This window comes from Sorex fumeus, unplaced genomic scaffold, assembly GCF_029834395.1.
Source record: "Sorex fumeus unplaced genomic scaffold, SorFum_2.1 ptg000072l, whole genome shotgun sequence".
Taxonomy (NCBI): domain Eukaryota; kingdom Metazoa; phylum Chordata; class Mammalia; order Eulipotyphla; family Soricidae; genus Sorex; species Sorex fumeus.
The window spans coordinates 42415097-42437069 of NW_026606129.1; the positions used below are offsets into that span (position 1 = coordinate 42415097).

General features: G+C 40.4%; 1 protein-coding gene across 2 annotated transcripts in view; it reads left to right on the forward strand.

The window, feature by feature from the left end:
- Positions 1 to 21973, forward strand: part of MYRIP (myosin VIIA and Rab interacting protein) — a 360073-nt gene that overhangs the window by 144911 nt on the left and 193189 nt on the right. For both annotated transcript variants that reach the window (XM_056129423.1, XM_056129424.1), the window contains exon 3: positions 12791 to 13012. In XM_056129423.1, the coding sequence (XP_055985398.1) occupies positions 12791 to 13012 (222 nt within the window). The remainder of the gene's footprint in view (positions 1 to 12790; positions 13013 to 21973) is intronic.

Here is a 21973-nt window from a genome sequence, read left to right on the forward strand (position 1 = left end):
CTACTTTCTGGCCACTATTCCATTTAGTTGCTGGAGTTCAGTGACTCAGACGTCAGCATGCCATATGCTCTAGTGTCCACATTCTGATTTCATTCTTAGTGTCCACAGCAAGTCATGGAAACAGAAAGCATAAGTAGTCTTTGGATTTCCCCCATCTCATCTAGGCCTAAGTCGTCAGAGAATCTTTAGTCAGGATTCAGTCTTTGGCAGGTCAATCCCAGCTTCTCTGCTTCCCTTTTTGCCTCCCTGATTCTGGGCAGGACAGGATTGGTCCCGCATGCTCCCTTCCCCGACAGCTTTCATACCTGCTTTGGGCTGATAATATAGAAAGCCCTGGATTCCAAAACAGAAACCAATTCCATGATTAAAGCCTTCAATATTATGCACAATCAAATGGATAAACTGGTTCCAAAAAGCATACCAGGAAAAGACTGGGAATAAATAGTAATTATAATAATATAACTATAACTTCACCTACATGTCAGCCCATTACAGCCTGTGCCAAAAGCACCTGTGTCATCTTTGGTTTTTACAAACCACTACAAATCCCAACATTTTGTTAAGTCTGCTTTGAAATGTCTTCAATTTCTTTCTGTTTTTCTCCCTCCCTCCCTCCCTCCCTCCCTCCCTCCCTCCCTCCCTCCTTCTGTCCCTCCCTTCCTCTCTCACTTCCTTCCTTTCTTCCTTCTTTCCTTCCCTCCTTCCTTCTAGGGTGTGCTCAGGGCTTACTCCTGGCTCCGCACTCAGGGATTATTCTTGGCAAGCACCTTACCCACTTTACTATCACTCTGGCCCCCGCAATTAATTTCTCCCCCTCATTTCCATTAACTTAGTCTTTGTGTACAGTCTCAGCCCCAAAACAATAACTATGATTTTTTAAAAAGATCTTAAACGATTTATCTCTGTTAATTCAACACCTTCTCATCTATTTTCTCATGTGACAAGAGTTCCTCTTTTTTTTTAATTTTGGGTCAAATCTGGCAATGCTTAGGGGTTACTCCTGGCTCTGCACTCAGGAATTACTCCTGGCAGTGCTCAGGGGACCATGTGGGATACTGGCCCCAAGAGTTCCTCTTTCTGAAGCAGCTCTTATGTAACTTAAGACAAGAACCTTTTACTGTCATTTATTTCTTTAACCTGGGCCAGCCACATGCAAAGCAAGAGCTCTGACTCTTTACTATTCTTCCCCTGGCCCCCCGCCCCAGGTTTTGAAGTAGAAGTAAAAGGGGTAGATTTAAAAACAACTCTTAAGATGCTAGCAGCGTCTTGTGATAGAAGTTACTTTCTTTGGAGGAAAGATCTAGGAATAAAATATCTGTAGTTTTAAATATTTTGAATTCATTTTCACATAAGATAGAGACTTTGAAAAGAATTTCAGAATTCCAAATTATAATCTGAAACTTGGGAGAGCAAGTGAAGCAAGAGCACATAGTCATTTATGATGCCTGCAGGAGTTAAATCCTTCAATGGTAGAAAAGTAGAATAAAGAAAGAAGGGGATTAAGAAACAAACTTTGAAAAAGTGTTACTGAACATATGTTCATCTGGAGAGAGAACCAGGTGGGCTCTGTGGGAATCACTGTTAGCCAGAGTTGGAGTGATCAAGAGTGCAGATATCCATGAGATCTTATAAAATGGACTCTTTAAATATATGTATGTACATATATATATGTATATATCTTTAGGGGATATAGAGAGTCAGGGCTAAGCTATTGTCTTGCCTATGGCTGCCCTGGTTTGGTCCCTGGCACCATATAGGGTCTCTCAAGCACTACCAGGAGACCCATGAGCACAGAGCCTGGAGTAAGTCCTAAGCACAGCTGGGTATGGCTCCAACCCCCTTCTCTCCCCCCCATCCCCCACACATATGATGAATCTTTGGCATATCAGAAAAATGGTTAGAAGGTTTAGATATACTGAAGAACTGAATTCACCTAGATTCTTCTCTAAAGCCCTATAGATGGGCAATAGATACACGAAAAAGAAATTTATTATCACTTATTATCTATGGGAAATCAGACTACAATGAGATAGCACCTCACACCTATGAGAATGGCTTACATCAAAAAGGCCAGAAACGGCATGTGTTGGTGAGGATATGTAGAAAAAGAAACCCTCTAACATTTCTGGTAGGAATACAAAAGAGAATAGTATGAAGGTTTCTCAAAGAATTAGAAATAAATTTGTCATATGATTCAGCAATTCTACTCCTAGACATCTCTCCAGAGAATATGAAAGTGCAAATATGAAAAAAGGTGTATATTCCTACATTTAATGTAGTGCTATTTATAGTAATCAGGACATGAGGGGAGCAACCAAAGTGCCTAGTGACACAAATGAATAAAAATGATGTAGCTTATCAATGCCGTGGAATACTACTCAGCTATAAGAAAAGATGGAATATTGCTGGTTGTGACTACATGGACAGAACTGGAAGTAGTCATGTTAAGGGAAAATAGACCAGAAGGAAAAAGTAAAATACTCAATCTTACTCATTAATGAGGTATAAATAAACAAGAGAAGAGGAAAAACCAAACTAAAATAAAACTCTAGTAAACTGCATAACTGTGATTACCAGGAGGGATAGGTTGAAGGGATCTAAGGAGAGAAGGTTTCATTGCACCAAAGCAGGGGTGATTTTGAAACTGAGGGGGCTTGAAGGGGCAGTATACATTTGAAGAAAGGTATAGATATACACCTAAAACTTAATTTCATAAACTAGCACTTCAATTTAAAAAAATATACAAAATGAGGGCTGCAGTGATAGTACAGTGAGCAGGGCACTTGCCTTGCAGATAGTCGAGCCAGCTTCAATCCAGAACACCCCTTACCTTGCACTCCCCTCACCAAGCCCTAAAGGAGTGATCCCTGACTGTAGAGCCTAGGAGTAAGCCCTGAGCATCACCGGGTGTATAGAATAACATTGGTTCACCCTTTCTCCTCCATCCTTTCTCCCTTGTTGCAGAGAACATAGGTTTATTGGGTTGCACCCATCACAGTCTCCCAAGGCACTTCCATTCCAGTGTTTATCTTTAACCTCTCCTTTGTGCTCTGCTTCCCTTATCTGTTAATCACTTATATCCCCAAATCAGACCCTGTAAGTGGTAAGGTCAGATCTTTCTAAGCACTTGATTTTGTATTTGTAAGTGAAATATTGCTTTTTCTCTTTCCCTTATGTTCTTTGCATAGCTTACTTTAGAGCAATGTCTTTTTTGTACAGACACAGGAAGACAGTGCTATGCTTTTGTAACTTGAGAGTTAATTGACTCCAAATAATACTTACTCCTGGGCATCTGCCATATTTACTTGACTGAAGCCTCAGTTGCCCTTAGTTCCTAGCACCCTAAAAGCAGGGTCCCTTGAATGGACTTGGATGGAGCCGGGGCAAGTTGTGAGCTACCTTGGCACCAAAACAGGACAGACCAAGTGCCATAAAACTTATAATAAGTTAAGGTCATGGTCATGGACAAATTCCATCATGACCCAAGAAAAGTGACTGGACAAGGACCCTGCAGAGATTAGGAAGGACTAATCTGGCCTGAGGACTATAATCTGGGATCTATAGCAAGAGATCCCCAGGAGAGCCACCCTATAAATTTAATAATCTCTTACTGTGTCCATACAAAATAACTAGAAAGATTATTAAGAAGTAAATTTAAGATGATTGTTTAAATGGTTATTGGACTACAGGAAGGAGAAATATTCCCTTAGATGAAATTCTATCCTGCAGATCTCCTAGCAGGATGAGATTTTTATCTTAGAAGAGCTTCCCCTGGAAGGAAGGGCTTTACATATGTTTTTTGTGCTGTCTGACCTAGGGGTAGTTGCTGCCCCCAATCTTGGAGGTTTGACTCTTAACTAAGACTGTGAGACTGGGCATGGAGAGACTAGCATGGGGGAAAGTAGGAGATGGGAATGAGGGGCAGTGTGAGCCTGAAATGGGGATGGAGATAGGAATAAATGATGACTGATCACCAACCAGTTTGGCAGCCCTGTTCCATCCTTCATGCATCTGTTGGCAGTGATGACAGGCCCGGGTGGGAAGATGGTTCATGACCACCAAAGGCACAAGCACAATACATTTTGTTGTTGTGCAAACAAGCAAAACAGCACAAGCACAGACACATTTTGTGAACACACAAGGTATAGCCCCAAAACAAAGTCCAAAAGAAAGAAATTTTATCACAAAGATATTTTAAAAGCATTAACTGTCTTTGGATGTTAACAATCTAACTTCTACCCTCTAAAGATATATCACTTGAGAATCAATTCAGAAAACAGACACCTCTAAATATTTCGCACAGAGGGTTTATTTATTTATTTATTTATTTATTTATTTTAGTTTTGTTTGTTTGGGGGCCACACCTGGTGATTCTCAGGGGTTGCTCTTGGCTTTGTGCCCTCCTGGTGGTGCTCAAGGCACCATATGGGATGTTGGGGATCAAACCTGGGTTGACTGTATGCAAGGCAAATACCTGCTGGACTGTTGCTCTGGCCCCTATTTCACACAGAGGGTTTTAAATTTGTGAATTAGTTACAAAAATATGGGAAGATAAGAAAAGCAGCAGGAAGAACATGCAGTTACTTGAATGTTAGTGACTGTGGGAGCTGAGTCTGCCTTTAGGGCTGGAGAAGAAAAGAATGTAACTGGGATCCAAAAAAAATTGTTCCAGCTGGAGCTACTTCTGATGCCCTTCTTGCTTCAAAGGCATTATAGGAATCAATCCCCCACTGCCAAGAAGAACCATGGCGGCCACATCCACCCAAAGTGACTGCCTCAATGAGAATGTAAGGCAGAAAAACAGCAGCTACCATCCACCTTCCACTCACTCTAAAGTGCCTTGTGTTGGTGGAACCTACCCAACACCAATAGGCAATAGAGTCTAGGGAATTGAATGTCCAGGATTCCAACTACCTCTGCTACACAGAGGAAAACATGAAAAAGCAAGAAGGAAGCTTTGTTCCAAGAATCAGTATCTTCAGAAAGGCAACTATTTTCATAGGCTAGGTTCTGTTCTTTCCTTTTTATAGAAATGATAATATGCCAGTTTTCACAGGACATAGTCGGTACTTGTCAAAAGTTCAGTAAAAAAGCAAGGTATTCATGACATTTTCTGCATTTTTATTTGGAGGATAAATAAACAAAACTGTCCTCCTATTGTTCATCGATTTGCTCAAGCAGGCCCAGTAACGTCTCCATTTTTTTGACACTTGTTGTTACTGTGTTTGGCATATTGAATACGTCACGGGTAGCTTGCTAGGCTTTGCCGTTTAGGCAAGATACTCTCAGTAGCTTGCCAGGCTCTCCGAGAGGGGCGGAGGAATCGAACCAGGCTCGGCTGGGCTGGCTGTGTGCAAGGCAAATGCCCTACCCTGCTGTGCTATCGCTCCAGCCCGAGGATAAATAAATCTTTATTTATTTTCTTTTTGGGTCACACACATCTGGTGATGCACGGAGTTTACTCCTGGCTCATGAACTCAGGAATTACTCCTGCTAGTGCTCAGGGGACCATATGGGATGCTGGGAATCAGACCCAGGTTGGTCAAGTGCAAGGCAAACACCCTACCCGCTGTGCTATTGCACCAGCCCCAGATTAATAAAGCTTTAAGGAAATTTTCTTTTATTTCTTTAAACATAAGTGATCATCCTGGAAGTTTTGAGCTATGCCAAGGGGACTAGGTGCTGGAGGAGGAAGTGGGTTGCTCATTCTTGCCAAAGATGTGTAGAGTTCTGACTATAGATAAGGCAACTTTCTCCATCTGAATGTGGGCCTTTCTCTAGCAATCTTCTTTGTCCTTGTCCTCGGACCTCCTAACCTTTTGGGTTACTGCACAAGTGAAGTCATCTGTGACTGTCAAATAGTCTGATCTGTTTATGCACTTACGTAGCTGATTTGAGGAGACTGGATATTTAATTACCCTCCCTACTTCATAGAGTTGTGAAGACAAACTGGACATGTGGAGATGGTGACTGCTTTGTGAAATCCCAGGAGGGTACTGCCCCAAGCTATGGTGAGGTTAGGAAAGCAAAGATAGCTGGTACTGTTTGAAGGTGTGGGGTTGGAGCTGGAAGGTGAGTGAGCTGGGACAGATTAAGCCGTGTTAGATGGGGACATTCCTGCCAGACATTTCCTCAGCATATATGATGAGCCTTATGATGAGGAATGTTCTCTCTTATAGCCTCAATTCTCTTGGCTTTTCCTTTTCATCTTAAAGCATAACTAGACTCCAACTGTGTGCCTCATAAGGATGGAGTATCACTGGAGAATGTATGTTCAATCCAAGCACCTGCATTTTTGAAAGCACGTGTCCAAAAAACAGTCAGGAATCAGGAAAGAGAGGTTGGTGTTCCAGTTCCTGCCTAAGCAAAGCAAAGACATTTAGAGGTGCCACAGAATATTACAGACCAGGCAGCGAGAAAGAGCCAGTGCTTTGGGGACACTAAGTCGTCCAGAACAGCAATGAGTTTCCTCACTAAGGAGGGAAAGATCCACACCATTATGGAAAATTGGATGCAGTGGCTAAACCCTGGAGCCTAACAATTTTTGCTGCTTTAGTGTGGTACTCCACACCCTCAGTGCTAAGACCCCACTGCCTGGAAAATAGTATGTGTCATCAAATGAGAATTAAACAAATAATTTAAATCTAAGCATTAGTACCCCAGGCACTAATGCTTAGATATTATATTAAGGGGTATATTATAGCTTATGGATCAGGTTTACTTTTTTTTTTGTGAGAGTGATGTATGCTATCCCTTTCCCCTGCTGTACCACAGCAGACATGGCTAACTTATTATGACACTCGAACCCTGTTGAGTCTGTGCTCTCAACATACCAAGATGCTAACCGATTGGAGTTAGCATGGCAGTTAGACCAGGAAATCATGAACTGTTGATAGGATTTCAGATATCTGCAAAGTGATAGATAGGTGGAGGTTAGAACAAGTAATTGAATGCAAGTGAACTGAAATTGCTAAAGTAAATGAAACATAATTGCCAAAAACGAGTATAACTATGTTCAATATCATTAGTCCTTGGGGGAAATACAAATGATAACCATAATGATATACCAGCTCCCATCCATTATTATCCAGTGTTCAATCAACTAGTAATATTAGGAATTTTTGTATCTACATCTCAAAAACGTCTTGACATCAACAAGTATGATAAAATAATATGGGTATACAAACCATATGAATAAAGAATACTGGTTTCTTACTGCTTTGCTCTTTTAAACTTTCCAGCAACTTTGTGGAAGTAGGAATTATCATCGAAAATTAACAGTTCAGAAAACTAGTTTGTAGAGGACTCTTTGGTAGATAACTAAGCCTGGAGATACACTGTAGCTTATGAATCCAAGTCAGTCTCTTTCCAGATTGGTCCTCTGAGTCCAAGCCAATCTCTCTCCTGGATGGTAGATTACATGGGGACTTGATCTTTCCCAGGACATTTGAATCAGATCCTGATATTATGTGATTCCTGGTTAATTCGGCAATCAGACACTTTTTAAGTTTTACTATAAAGTTTTGAACTTTTGGGTTTTGTTTTGTTTTGTCATACCCAGCAGTGCTCATTCTGGCAATGACTATGTCATATTGGGGATTGAACCAAGGCAAACACATATAACTCCTGTGCTGACTCGATTCCTATACACTTATTTGGGGGAGCCACTGCCAGCAGTGCTCAGGGCTTACTCCTGGCTCTCTGCTCAGGGATCATGCCTGGTGGTGCTGGGGATCTAACCCAGGTCAGCAATGTGCAAGGCCAGTACCTTCCCCACTATACTATCTCTTGACTCTACTAAACAATTTTATTTCTAGTAGAGTGAATTTATGTAGTGAATTTTTCCATGAGAATTCTAATAAGTAATGGTTCAGAAGAAGGTCACTTTGTGGATGTATCTTGGGATGATTATGCAAAGTAAAATAAAAAAGAAAATGAAACTCAGTTGCTGGCTGATTTCACACAGATAGAGAATATAAATAAGCAAATAGCTAACACAAAACAGCAATGACAAAATTAACTTCTAGATTCCATAAAATCTCTAGTGTTTATCAGAGGAAGTTGATTGGTGGAAGAAATTAATAGAAGGATCATTTTGGTGGGGATGACATTGAAACTTTGAATGGTGGTAGGTGTGATCAATTCTGTGTACACAGTTATTAACCTTTATCCCTGAAATGTACAATCTTTTAGACTATTTTAGACTGCAATATTTCAGAATATATTTTAAATAAATAAAAGAGATACTTTGGAAATAAAAATAATCATAGCACCTGCTTTAAATAAGTATGGTGACAATCAAATGAAATAATGTCTATTAAGTACCAACACAGTACCTGGCTAGAAAAAGAAGTTTCATTTTCTTTTTTCTTTTTTTTTTAAATTTAGAGCATCTGTTTCTTCCCTGAGCCTATGGTTCCAAGCACCACATTCCTTGCAATAAACTCAGCAGGGATTTTGGTACAGTTTTATTAATAGATATCCAGTAAAATTTTAAGTGCCACTGAAATTCTCAGTTTTGTATATCAGGGAACAAAACCAATAAAGTTTAAGTGATCCTATAGATTGAGTTCACTGAGCTCATTTGATCCCCAAAGACTTTTTTTCCTAGATGTTTTATTACATTTAATTTAGTGTCTCTAAAATATCAATAGAAGCCAGTCAATTTCTGAATCTCCTCTACTGCATACAGATGTCTGAGCTGTTGACATCTTAGCTGGATCTTCTGCTTTAAACCTAAGAGAACGGATAACAGCATCTTCCTACCTTCATGGGTATGGGGAGGCCTCTGTCCTGTTTCTCTATAACTAGTTCATTCAGCCAAGTACACGCATTTGATATTGACCTTGTAGAATTACTCACTGGCCTGATGCAGTCTTCTCTTCCTTTCCTTGGTTCAGCATCCCTTTGTTGCTCAAGCAGCAGGTAAGTATTGGGCACTGCCATGCAGAACAGTGAACGTGCTCACATACTGGAAGATACATGTACCAGTTCAGAGTATCTGAAAGACAAAGCTACAAATACATTTTGAATTGTCATGAAAGTATGTAGCACTGTCCTCCCCTTGTTCATCGATTTGCTTGAGCGGGCCCAGTAATGTCTCTATTGTGAGACTTGTTACTGTTTTTGGCATATTGAATACGTCATGGGGAGCTTGCCAGGCTTTGCCGTGCGGGCAAGATATTCTCAGTAGCTTGTCGGACTCTCTGAGAGGGGCGAAGGAATTGAACTCGGGTCGGCTGGGTGGGCCACGTGCAAGGCAAATGCCCTACCCGCTGTGCTATCGCTCCAGCCCATGTAAAGATGTAAACAGTTAAATTTGAATTGTCAAGTAAAGATGTAGACAATTTAAAAGGCCTTTGGATTTAGCAGCAAGAAGTTCAGGGAGAGAACTTGAGCAGAACTTCTATGTCCTTTCAAGAAAAGGGATTAAAACAGAATTGCTAGACCCAGGAGTAAGTGAAAGGAAGGACCATAGACTAACCACTGGAGATTGTTGAGCTGCAAGATATTAGAAGCACTATAGAGTAGTAACTAGTAGTAACACAGTAGCGAGGGGAGCTTTTTTTAGTGTAATGTTTTGTTCCGTTCATTTATTTTTAATTTTATTAGCCATTTCCTTATGATACTTTAAAAGTTCACTTGGTTTCTTCTTCTTTTTTTTTATTAGTGAAACACCATGAGGTACAGTTGTAGACTTACAAATTTTTGTGCTTGGATTTCAATTATACAATGATCAAATACCCAGTGCCTACTTTCCACCACCACTGATCCCAGTATCCCTCCCACACCCATCCCCCCATTCCACCCTGCCTCTGTGGCAGGGCATTCCCTTTTGTTCTCTCTCTCCTTTTGGGTGTTGTGGTTTGAAAAAGAGGCATTGAGTGGCAATCATGTTTGGTCTATAGTCTACTTTAAGATGCCCAAGATCTATCTCAGAGCCAATAAATTCCCAAATACTAGCAACACAGCAAAAAAAAAATTAAAAATAAATAAATAAAAGTTCACTTGTCCAAGTTTACTCCTTTACCACAACTACCGCCCAAGTTCTTACACCCCCCCCCACCTTCCGCCACTGCCACTCTATGAATCTGTGCCCCTCTGTCCACTCCTGGTGAACACCCCCCCTTTCCCTCCATCACTTTCACAGTCTAAAGGGTTTTGTTACTGTGTTTTACCAGTTTATTTTGGTTGTTTATACTTTACATGAGTGAAATCATCTGGTAATTACCTTTCACTTCCTGACTTATTTTATGTAGCTTAATTACCTCAAGTTCCATCCATTGTGTTGTGAAAGGTTGTAGCTTCATCTTGTTGAGTCACTGAGTAACTTTTCCCTACAATTTCTTTATCCAGTCATCAGTGAATTGACTTTTATGTTGATTCCCTCAAACCATTTTTAGTTTTCAAAAAAATCTCCATGTAGCTTTCAATAAAGGTGAAAACCAGTTTACTTTCTCACCAACAACATATCATTTTCTTTTCCCCCCATCCTCTCACCTACTCTTGCTTACTCTAGTTATTTCAACAGAGACCGAGACTGTTTTCATGGGTATGAGGTAATACCTCCTTGTGCTTTTGACTTGTTTTCCCTAATAATAAGGGATATTGAGCATGTTTTCATATGCTTATGCTTATTTGTTTTCTTGGGAGCAATGTTTATTCAGAGCTTTTGCCCATTTTTTAATTTTGTTCTTTAGTTATTTTTTTATAAAATATTTTAAACTTGAGCCTGATCTATTTGTTTATTTTGCTGTCTTGCTTTTATATGTACATTTTTGGGGGCAGGCAAAATAAATAACCACAAAGTAGTAGGTCACTTAAAAGTTGAGTTTAAGGAGCTAGGAATAGGGAGGCAGACACTGGGACAATGATGGAGAGAAGTGGATAACACTGGTGGAGAGTGTGGTGCTGTAGTATTTTATGCATGAAACCTTGCCATTAATAGTATTGCAAATCAGGACCTAAAGTAAAATAAAATTTTAAGCTTAAAAATAAAAGCAGCAGAAATGTCTTATTTCATAGTTCTGGGGGCCAAATGGCAAACTTGAGGTGTTGACTGAACTATATCTGCGCCCACAGCTCTTGGGAGTGTCTGTTCTATACTCTCCCAGCTTCTGGCAGCCCTGGAAATCCAGCTTGCCTTACACTGGTCACTATCTTCTCCTCCTATAAGTACACTTGAACTGGGGTTAGGTCCACCAAAATAATCCAGAATGATTATTACATCCCTTGGAGAAGGACTCTTTTCCCCCAAAATATGTTAAAATTTCAGATTACAGTGAAATAAAATGTGAACACACCTCATTTTTTTTGGAGTGGGGTAGGGGTAGAGCACCAGTCCACCCATTATCAGGGCTATTTGATTTACATATGAATTTGAATATATAAATGCTCAGTTTGGCAGCACATACACTAAAGCTAGAACAATGCGTAGAAGATTAGCATAAATATGTGTTTAAATTGATGGAATAGGATAGGGCTTCTTAAGCAAGATCTAAAACTAGTAGCTTTGACTACAGGAAAATCAAATTCTTCCAAATGATGAAAGACACCATTAAGCAGAACTGCAAAGGCTAATGCAAGATAGGAATAAATATTTGCTGCATACACCTCAGAGACATCCACAGTGAACTGCACAATTTCAAACTGGGCACGGAAAAATATATTCGATTTCTACTACTCTTTGTGGTCCTTTTGCTTGGGGAATGTGAGGGGGATGCTCTCTCAAGCTGTGTTCAGGAGTCTCTGGGGCCACTCCCATGGGCACTCAGCCAGTGAAGCAAATAGCTCAGTGCTAGTAACCTGATAATGTGATTCTGCTCAGTTCCTGCAGTTCTGGAGACCATCAGAGTCAGCCTGGCAACACTGAGGGGCTTCCAGGGCCTTATCCAGCAATGCTGGGATGCTTCAGGACTGCATTTGGTAAAGCTCAGGAATCTGTGTAGTGCAGAGTTCAAACCCTGCACTAGTAGACCTGTCCACTAACCTCTCAATGATCTCTCAGGCCCCAGGCCTCCATTTTATGGCAGAAGAAACCCAAATTTGCCCAGTTTGACTAATGTAGTGTTTTCCAGGGTGACTCCATCTGTTTGGGGTTTACACTTGCCTCCAGGGCTTCTCATTTCCTTCTCCCTGAGTGCAGAAAGCAGTGTGTGTGTGTGTGTGTGTGTGTGTGTGTGTGTGTGTGTGTGTGTGCAAGGTCAGTTTTTGTGTTCAACCATTTGGGTCTGTGCGGAGCAAGCCCAGGAGCTCTTTGGAAGAAGGGGATTGATTATCTTTTATCCAACCCGGAATCTCCAAGTGCTTAGGATTTGCCCATCACCCAGAGAATCTTTATTGACTCACATTGATTGGAAAGCTTTTAGAATCGCTGGGCTCTTTGGTTTCCAGGGATGTTAAGTAGGGCCAGGACTGCATTTATCATATTCCCAAGAGAGCTGTTGGGAGAATTAATGTTTTACCATCAATAAATGATCTCCAGCTCCTTTTGAAAGGCGTTAAATTTTGATTCTTTAAGGATTGCTTAGTTGAATGATAACTCATATCTCCATCTGATGTCTGAAATATAAACTATGGTCTTTCAGGCTGTCGCCTAGAAAGATGACATGCAGCTATGCCCCACAATTAATCCACCGTGATGATTACTCTCAGGATATTATGTCAAGCAATTGATCTCTCAGAGTCCTATGTTTTTATGGGAAGAGCCTACATAGCAGCCATATTCCCCCACCCCCACCCCCTGCCCCCACCTAACACGCTCTTTCTCCTCTCTTGCTGTGATTCTCAGTGAGATGAAGCAGAAGCTGGATGAGGAAGGCAGCAAGTGCAGCATCTTATCGAAGCACCAGAAGTTCGTGGAGCACTGCTGCATGCGCTGCTGCTCGCCCTTCACCTTCCTTGTCAACACCAAACGCCGCTGCGGGGACTGTAAGTTCAACGTCTGCAAGAGCTGCTGCTCCTACCAGAAGCAGGAGAAGATCTGGATCTGCTGTGTCTGCCAGCAAACAAGGTGTGTGGCCCTGGGTACTCCGCAGGTCTTATCTGGGGGTCACCTCTCACCACTCCCATCCCCCAGACCGCATTGAGGGAATGGTCAGCACAGAGTATGACCTCAGGGAAGAGATGATGGAAGTGACAATATGCATAGGGATGCTTGGTGAGCTTCATGGAGAGGAGAAGGGCCTCATTCTCTGCTGGTCTCCCGCTTTCCTCCATTCACTCCACATGCATGTGTTAGAAGTAGGAATTGGTCAGATAGAGGCCACACCAGGGTCAATCTGGCTTCTAATACAAGGGGATGTCTTGTTAACTCTTGAGTTTGGAGAACGCTTCTTAGAAAGCAAGAAATAAAAGCAGGCTGATGAAAGCTTTTGTTTTGTTTTAATTTATAATGTAGAAGGGGGATTGGTGGCCTCCTGGGGAAGGAAATAATGGTGTGGTAATTCAGAGACACTCCTCTTGTGTTTCCCTGATACATTGAGCCCTTGGAAATGAATGAGTTTGATAAGGGAGTGTGTTCCTTAGAATTCTCAGTGGAATTGGAATTGAAATTGGAATCCTTGGAAATCCGTTCGTGTCTGCACAGCAGAAGGAATAAGAGCTTTCTGGCAGCAGTGGGAAGGAAGAGTCTTCTAAGAGTAGGTGAGAATATGTTTGGGAGTGAAAGATGCCAAAGGGTTCATCTTAGCCATCCATTCCTTAGTAAATTTGGGAGTAAGGAATGCTGATATCAAGAGTTTGAAGTTAAAGATTAAGTTTGAAATAGACATTGCAGAGGTTGAAGACAGAGGCTTTGGAGCTGGGTTCTGGTTCTTAATAATCAGTTTGCATACTTCTAACCCTGAGATCTGAACAGAAGAACTATGATTCGGTGATGCAAAAGAGGATAGGGGTGGGAACATTGGGTCAGTGGTGGAGAAATCTTGACACTTTGGTGATATAGTAGAACTTTCGGTCTAAAATAGTAATATTGAGACTATTGTAGAAAAAAACTAAATAATTTTTCATACTTCTGATAGTCTCATTGTGTTTACCTCAGCCACACTCAACTGTCTATATGTAGACATGAGAAAAATAATGGTGCTTCTTCCTGGCATGGAGGTTTTTCAGGAGTTGGGAAGAGGTAAGAGGATGATGGAATTCAAGACATCGAATATGTAGGAATGAAAATTACAGACTATTCCAAAAAATGGAGGAAATGAAGATAGAAGAGACCTGTGGATATGTGGGAAGAAAATAGAACATTAGTCCTCTTTATCAGTGTTTCTCAACCTCTATCTCTGGGGCCCCTTCCAATTTTTTTTTATCCTGTGACACTCCCATCCTTCCAGCTGGTCCCCTAATCTGATGCTGTATTACCCATTTACACAATTTCCACCTGTGACTCCTTGGAATATCCTGGGAACCAACAAGGGTGGTGGGGTAAATATGGCTCCTGGCTAAGAAACTGTGATCTGGAAGCTGTTGAAAAAGTCGAAGACATGTCACTGTGTGGTCATATAAACTTATAACAGAAGTTTTTGTGAAAAAGACATTTGAATCAGTGACTTTTGCAATGGATCTGCTTGGGTATTAGTATAGGGGTAGGAAGCTGAGGTCTTAATGAGAAAGTCCCAACAGTAAAGTGTCAGTGGTACCTGGATTCTGGTATCATCAGGATGCAGGTGGCAGTATGGAGGTGAAGACTAAGCCAGGTGACAGCACTTTCTTGAGTAAGGAAGAGAGAGGCAAAAGGCCAGGAGGTAACGATAGTAAGAAGGCCAGGAGGTAACAGTAGTAAGAAGTGGGTGTGGGTGGATAGTGTGACTGAATGTCATGACTCTGAGTCTGGCATGTGAGTGGGCCTTATGCAATAGTTGGCACAGACGTCTCGAGGGATGACATTATACTCCATCCCCACAGTGAACACCTTCACCTGTTGTTTTGGTAAATAGCATAAGGAAGGCAAATCTTCATGGGCTGACTAATAGAACCACCTTATTTGCTGAAAAATGCATGGTACAAAGGAGGCTTTAGGAATTTTAGAAAAAACAGAATGCAGAAAGAGTGTCGTAAGAAGTTGTATGGATAATGAGGTCATCCCAAAGGAGCACCTGTAAAGGAGTAATCACTCTTGGACCAGGTGTGGTATGAGCAAACTAAGCCTATTCCCATAGGCATGGGTGACCTAGAACAGAACTCTCTTGCAGAATTTATGTTTGCATATCTGTTGGTGGTGAAATTATTGGTATTTCAAATCCCCACACTTATTAAAGCATTCTCTTCTTTTTAACTTAAAATCATATTCATTTTCCATTAATTTACAGTGGTTTCAAGAAGATAGCTTCACCCCTCAGCTGCATACCCACTACCAAACTTTTAGTACTATTTACATGATTTTTTTTTAATTTATTGAATCACCATTAGAGACAAAGTTACAGAGTTGTTCATAATTAAGTTTTAGTCAAACAATGTTTTGCTTTTTAAAAGATTATCTCATGCAGATTTATTTATTTATTTATTCATTTGTTTGTTTTTGGTTTGGGGTCACACCTGGAGGTTCAGGAGTTACTCCTGGCTCTTCACTCAGGAATCACTCGTGGCAGTAATTTGGGAGACCATATAGGGACGCAAGGGATCAAACCCAGGATAGCTGCATGCAAGTACCACCCACTGTGCTCTCACTCTGCCCCCACTCACCATGTGATCAAATTGAGTCCTTCTACCCAAAACAAATTTTCTGATGACGTTTCAGACTTAAGTCAGGATCTTGTAAAAAAAAAAAGGTAATTTATATTTCTAACCCCTTCCCTACAAATGACAGACAAAACTTGGACTAAAGACAGAAATTGGTCAATTTATAATATCCAGCATTGAGGCAACAATAGAGGGTTTCTATGACTAAAACTTAATGTTTACTGAAGTAACATTATGTTGTGACATTTGGGTTTCAGAGCATCATTTAAAACCAACATGCAAACACATGGAGACACTAAGTTTATTACCAATTTTATTATTCACCATCCAGTTTTTCACTTTATTTCCATTTATCTACCTCTTCCCACTCCCCTGCTGTTAACCTGAAGTCTTATTATTCCTTTCTATGCTTCAGTATTGGACACAGACATAAAAGGAAATATTAATAGCCTCATAATTTTGCTTCTTTCTTCTTCATTCTTTTTTCTTTTTCTTTCTTTCACTTTGTCTCTAGTCCTCTTCTCTGTGGAAACTCCAAGTTCACATCACAGTTCATGGCAATTAATTATGGGCCAGAGCATCTAGACCTCTTATCTACCATGACTCTGTATGTGTATGTGTGTGTGTGTGTGTGTGTGTGTGTGTGTGTGTTGACAGGTTAGAGTGGGGAGGGCATCTATGATTAGTTGCAATTAGATCACAAGTTGCTTTCAATAAAACAGTGGTAATGTTAAGTGACTACTTTCCTACCTCATCATCACAACACTGATGAATGAGAGAGCCTTTCTCCAAAGTCACATTTTTAAAATTCCAATCCTGTACTGTTTCACTCATACTAGACTCTCTAAATTGCCAGATATTGAAACATAAATTGTAAAAAGGGTCACAAGTGATTCCTAAGGCATCAGTTGAAATGTCCATTTTCTGTTTCTAACCACCCAGTGGGAGGCAGGTGCTTTAGGGAATCCCATTTCATCTTTTATTATCTCCCTGGGTCTCAGAAGTAAGACATCAGGGGGAAAAGGAGTTGGAAAAGACATCCAAAAGGCTAATGGACACTTGACCAGTTCTTTTTTGCTTTTTCAGAAAGAAAGGGTTTCTGAGGAGTCTTCCATATTAGGTGTGTCTAGTGTAGGCAGAGCATAGTCATACTTGTTTCATCAAAGTTATCAGAGACATATCTTGTGAGGATAGCTCCCAATATCTTAGCATTATTATTAAATGAAACCAAAGAGGTGGGGACATGGAACTCCTTATTTTCCCACAGATTCACGTTTATCATAGGAAACTTTCCAGGGAAGATATTTATGAAAAACATCGAAATATTTTATTTCTTGAAGTTTCTCTAAAGCCCAAGTTGATAGATTATGTCCAAATCAAATCTCCTGAGAGGTTTGGAATGTGAGCTGGTGATCCTTTTGGATTTGTGGGGGCAGGGGGGAAGGGGCACACATGTTGGACTACATATGGTGGTGCTTAGGGTTTACTCCTGGCACTGCACTCAGGATCAATCCTGGTGAGTTCAGGGGACCATATGGGATGCTGGGGATCAAATCTGGTCCAGTAGTGTGTAAGGCAAGTGCCTTCTCCGCTCTACTATCACTCCAGACCCAGCTGATATGTTCTTTGATCCCTTTTACACTTTTCCACAGTTGCCTCAGAAAACACAATTTTATTTGTGTACTTGTAAACTGTGAAACCCCTCGGCATTGTATCAGAAGTTCATGGTGTGGAACATTGAAGGAATATTTTAATTTTAATTAAGTATGGAAAATTGCAGATAAATTACAATCTTTAAAACCTGCCCAATTTCTTGAAATACACACACACACACACACACACACACACACAAACTAATAGCAGATTGTGAAGATTTTCAATGCAGATTTCACATGGCAGAATCTGCCATCGTGCTGCTTACAAACACGATGTGTACGCACACTCTTTGTTGCCATCCACTTCGTGCTCCTGCTTCTCTGTCCTGAATACAACTTGTACCCACTCCTTGATTTAAAAGTTTCTTCCTTTAGATGTAATCTTTGGGACCTTCTTCTAAGTATTCATGTTTAAGCAGTTTTTTAAAAATTTTTATTAGTGAAACACCATGAGGTACAGTTGTAGACTTACAAATTTTTGTGCTTGGGTTTCAGTTATACAATGATCGCGTACCCATCCCTCCACCAGTGCCCATTCTCCACCACCAATGATCCTAGTAGCCCTCCCACTCCCACACCCCACCCCCCCTCACTCCACCCCGCCTCTGTGGCAGGGCATTCCCTTTTGTCCTCTCTCTCCTTTTGGGTGTTATGGTTTGCAAAAGAGGCATTGAGTGGCAATCGTGTTTGGTCTATAGTCTACTTTCAACATGCTTCTCCCATCCTGGGAGGATCCTCTCAACGCCCTTTATTTGGTGCTCCCTTCTCTAACTGAGCTCTCTTTTCCCCTAGCATGTGTGGCTGGCCTCCAAGCCATGGAGCAAAATTTCTGGTACTAATCTCGGCCACTCTTGGGTGTTAGTCTCCTATTTTGTTACTTTATGTTCGGTAGCAATGTGATTTTTAAGATGTTTGTATCATATTGTATGAAGGACACATTTTGTGGGTATGAGAACTCTCAGGAAATCATTGATAGCATCTCCATGGACAAACAATTCCAGGTACTTTTCCTATCTTGTATAAACCAATCCCAGTTTTTGTTAAACACAGGCCTATGGTTAATGAGGACTCTGGAGCCAAGTATACAGAAAATTTAAAAGTTCTTGCCCATGAAAATGTTAAGGAAGTGGGAGTTGAGAATAGACTCATGAAAATAATTATTAACAAATTGTCTCAAAAATAAATGACTGTGTCAAGCCAGAGGGCATACTTCTGATGTGATTCTAAATGAGCGGCTCAGATTAGAAATTTAGAAATTAGGGTTTTAAGGAAGTACCCAAATAGTGTCATATTACTGAAAAATCAGTGATAAATTTTAACTTCAGATTTTTCTTTTCATCTCTATTAAAAAGAGTTTATATCCAAATGTTCTTTTTGTATCTTTATCACAATAAAAGTATCTTATGCTTTTTTAATGAAAATTTGTTTTTAATGGTTGTTGCTATAATTATGATCAGACGGTTGACTCTTCATTAGCTCTTTTATTCCATAGGTTTTGTATTAAAATGTATTTCTCTTGTAAGGCTTACCTTAAAATGTTTAACTTTGGGAGATTAACAAACACCAAGTGAAATTATTTTACATTAGAAGTTATATAACACATGGAATATGATTAAATTATTCCCTTTGTCATTTTTACTATATACATATTTATATGCCTCAGATTTACTGTCACTGTCACTGTCCTCCCAGTGTTCATCAATTTGATCGAGCGGGTCCAGTAACATCTCCATCGTGAGACTTGTTGTTACTGTGTTTGGCATATCGAATACATCACGAGTAGCTATCCAGGCTTATATATTTTTATATTCTTGACAATTTATTTTGAAGATTCACTCAAACATTACAGACAAGAAACTAGAATAGTTGTCTTTTAAGCTTTTCTGCTGGAAACCGCTTGCAGAGTGAGCCCAGATCATACCTATCAGCCATTACCATTTGGGGTCATCTTGATCAAAAAATGAGGTTATCACTTTCCTGGGGAACAAATTGGCTATCCAGTTCTTTTATTCATTATAAAAATTGTTTTCTCTTATTTTTGTCATTTTGTGCTATTACCTTAACACAAATCAATTTAGGAAACTGTTACCAGGGAAGAGAGAAAAAAATTATCTTTGAAACTGAAGTCATAACACATCTCCTCATTATAACTATGGCATTTTCTTTAGTTGTTTTGAGACAACATAAAGCCTCATTTGTTTTTTACTTATACTTGAATAGCCTTTCTTTCTTCCTTACCACTTCATACTTGGCATTCACATAGTTCACATGATTCATAAATTATACCTTTTGGTGTATACCTTGCAGTATGTTTTAAAAATACTCCATATATTTGCAATATCTCTAAAGAAAATGTGGTCTTAAAAAGTATCACTATGGCATAAGGACATGTAAGGGTTAACAAATGTATGGAAAAATGACTAGAAGGCCAGGGACCAGACATCTGTTCTGAAAGTAGCTTTTCTTTCTCTTCACTGTCATTGTCACTGTCATTCTGTTGTTCATCAATTTCTTCAAGCAGGCACCAGTAACGTCTCCTTCGTCCTAGCCCTAGGATTTTGGAAAGTGCCACATTCAAGGCACTTTCAGGGTCAGGAGAATGAGACTCATCATTGTTACTGATTTTTAGCATATTGAATATGCCATGGGGAGTTTGCCAGACTCTGCCATGTGGGCAGGATACTTTTGGTAGCCTGCCAGGTTCTCCAGAGTAAGAACTAGATATTAAGATGTTGTGCGGACACATTTGCGGCCGCGGACTTCTAGGAGCTGGGTTTTATAGTCACTGGGTCTTGGCCATTGATGGGATTACATGGCGCTGGGGGCAGTTGGTGGGTGTGACGTCTACATACTGGAAGATGGGGGATCTGGGTGGAGGAGACCCAGTCCCAATCCTAGCAGGCTTGGAGATCTATGCCCCAGGTCCTGCACACCTGGGTTCCTCTGTCGGTTACTTCATGCGTGAAACTCGTCCGAACATGTGGAGAGTGGTCTTAAGCATGGCTGTGGCTGAAACCAGAGATCTTCAGCTGCCGGGGCTCTGCTGGGGGTGGGGAGGGAAACTCAACCCACCGTCCTCCAAGGGGCACCAGTGAGAACAACCAGGTGCAGAGGCAGGAGACTCTGCGCCGTTCTCTTTCAGGAGCTGGTTTTTCTCTTTCTCTTCAGGTTAGTGATTTTCCCATCAGTCCACTCATTATTGACAAGCAGATATTGAAAAAGGCACTTTCTTCCATTGCAGACAAAGTGTAACATCTTGATATATATTTGCCAACATATATCAAGAGACTTTAGCATGCCCAAACTCTTTTACCTTGTTATTTCAATTTTGAAAACCTAAAACTAAAGAAACATGAAATGGTATTTTTTGATGCTGTAAAAAAAAGGCATACTGAATTATTTGTAGTATAAGGAACAGAACAAATCTGCAAACCCAACAGTGGAACTGTAGGAGAAAATTAAGTCTCATTCATTTTGATAGAATATGATGAGACCTTTAAAATAATGTGTACATTGTATAGCATGGGTTAGTTATCATACTACACTTTTAGGTTAAATGCAATGCAAAAATGTCCATATAATATAATCGCTATGTAATTTCTTTAAAAAGAAAGAAAATATACAATCAGTACCATTCTTTGGGAGGTAGGATTATGGATCATTTTCCTCTTATCTCTATTTTTCACTTAGTTTCCATGTCTTCCAGATTTGCATGTGTAATTTTTATAAGGATGTTTAACTAAAGAAAACATGTAGAAGGAATCCAGAGCTAACTTTTTGTTTCCTTCCCATTCTAAACCCACTTGCTCCCCACCAAACACCCTTCTCTCCCCACCATCCTTTCCGTTGATTTCCCCCAGAGGCTTAAGACCACTAAACTCCCCAGAATAAAATGCAGCCATTTACAGAGACTTGTATTTTGAAGTCACAATTAATGAGCAATTTAGTTTATAGATACCAGCCTATCTATAATAGATCTCTATAGCAACCATGCCTGCTGTACTCAATCTAATTGTTGTCCGAGTAACCTGAATCATGAGGCAGATGGAAATTCTTTAAAATTTAAATTGTCCATGTGAAAGCTAAGCATCTGTTATCTGTTCTCTAATTCTTTACTATCAGTAAATTAAATAACACACAAAAATGTCAAGAATGCCTGCTATATGGACATGGGATTGAATTTGTCTTTACAGATGAGTCATTTTATCTAATTCTTTTAAGAACTCTGTGTGGGGCAGGAATTAAAATTAGTCCTATTTTTGAACCAGGGAAGTTTGGAACTCAGAATGACTATGTGGTAGCCAAAGTCACCTTATCATTCCCCAAATCAGGAGTCTCCTTAAACCCTCCCACCTCCCAGAATCACAAGGAACCATAAAAGGATCTGGATCCCTTACATTTAACAGCCCAGCAGGCCCCTTTGTTCACTTAGTCAACCGGACCCCACTTTGAAAGCCCTGGGGCAGCATAGCCTGTGCTCCCTTATGCATCAAAGGATTTGTTTCCTTAGAATGGCCTGTATGTCCATAAGCAGTTAACTGCAAAGTTAACATTTTTCAGTGCGGACCAAGACCTGGGAGTGAATGTCAGTGTCACCCACCCCCTCTGAAGAGCGCATTGCTCCTCTTGACCCCTTCAGC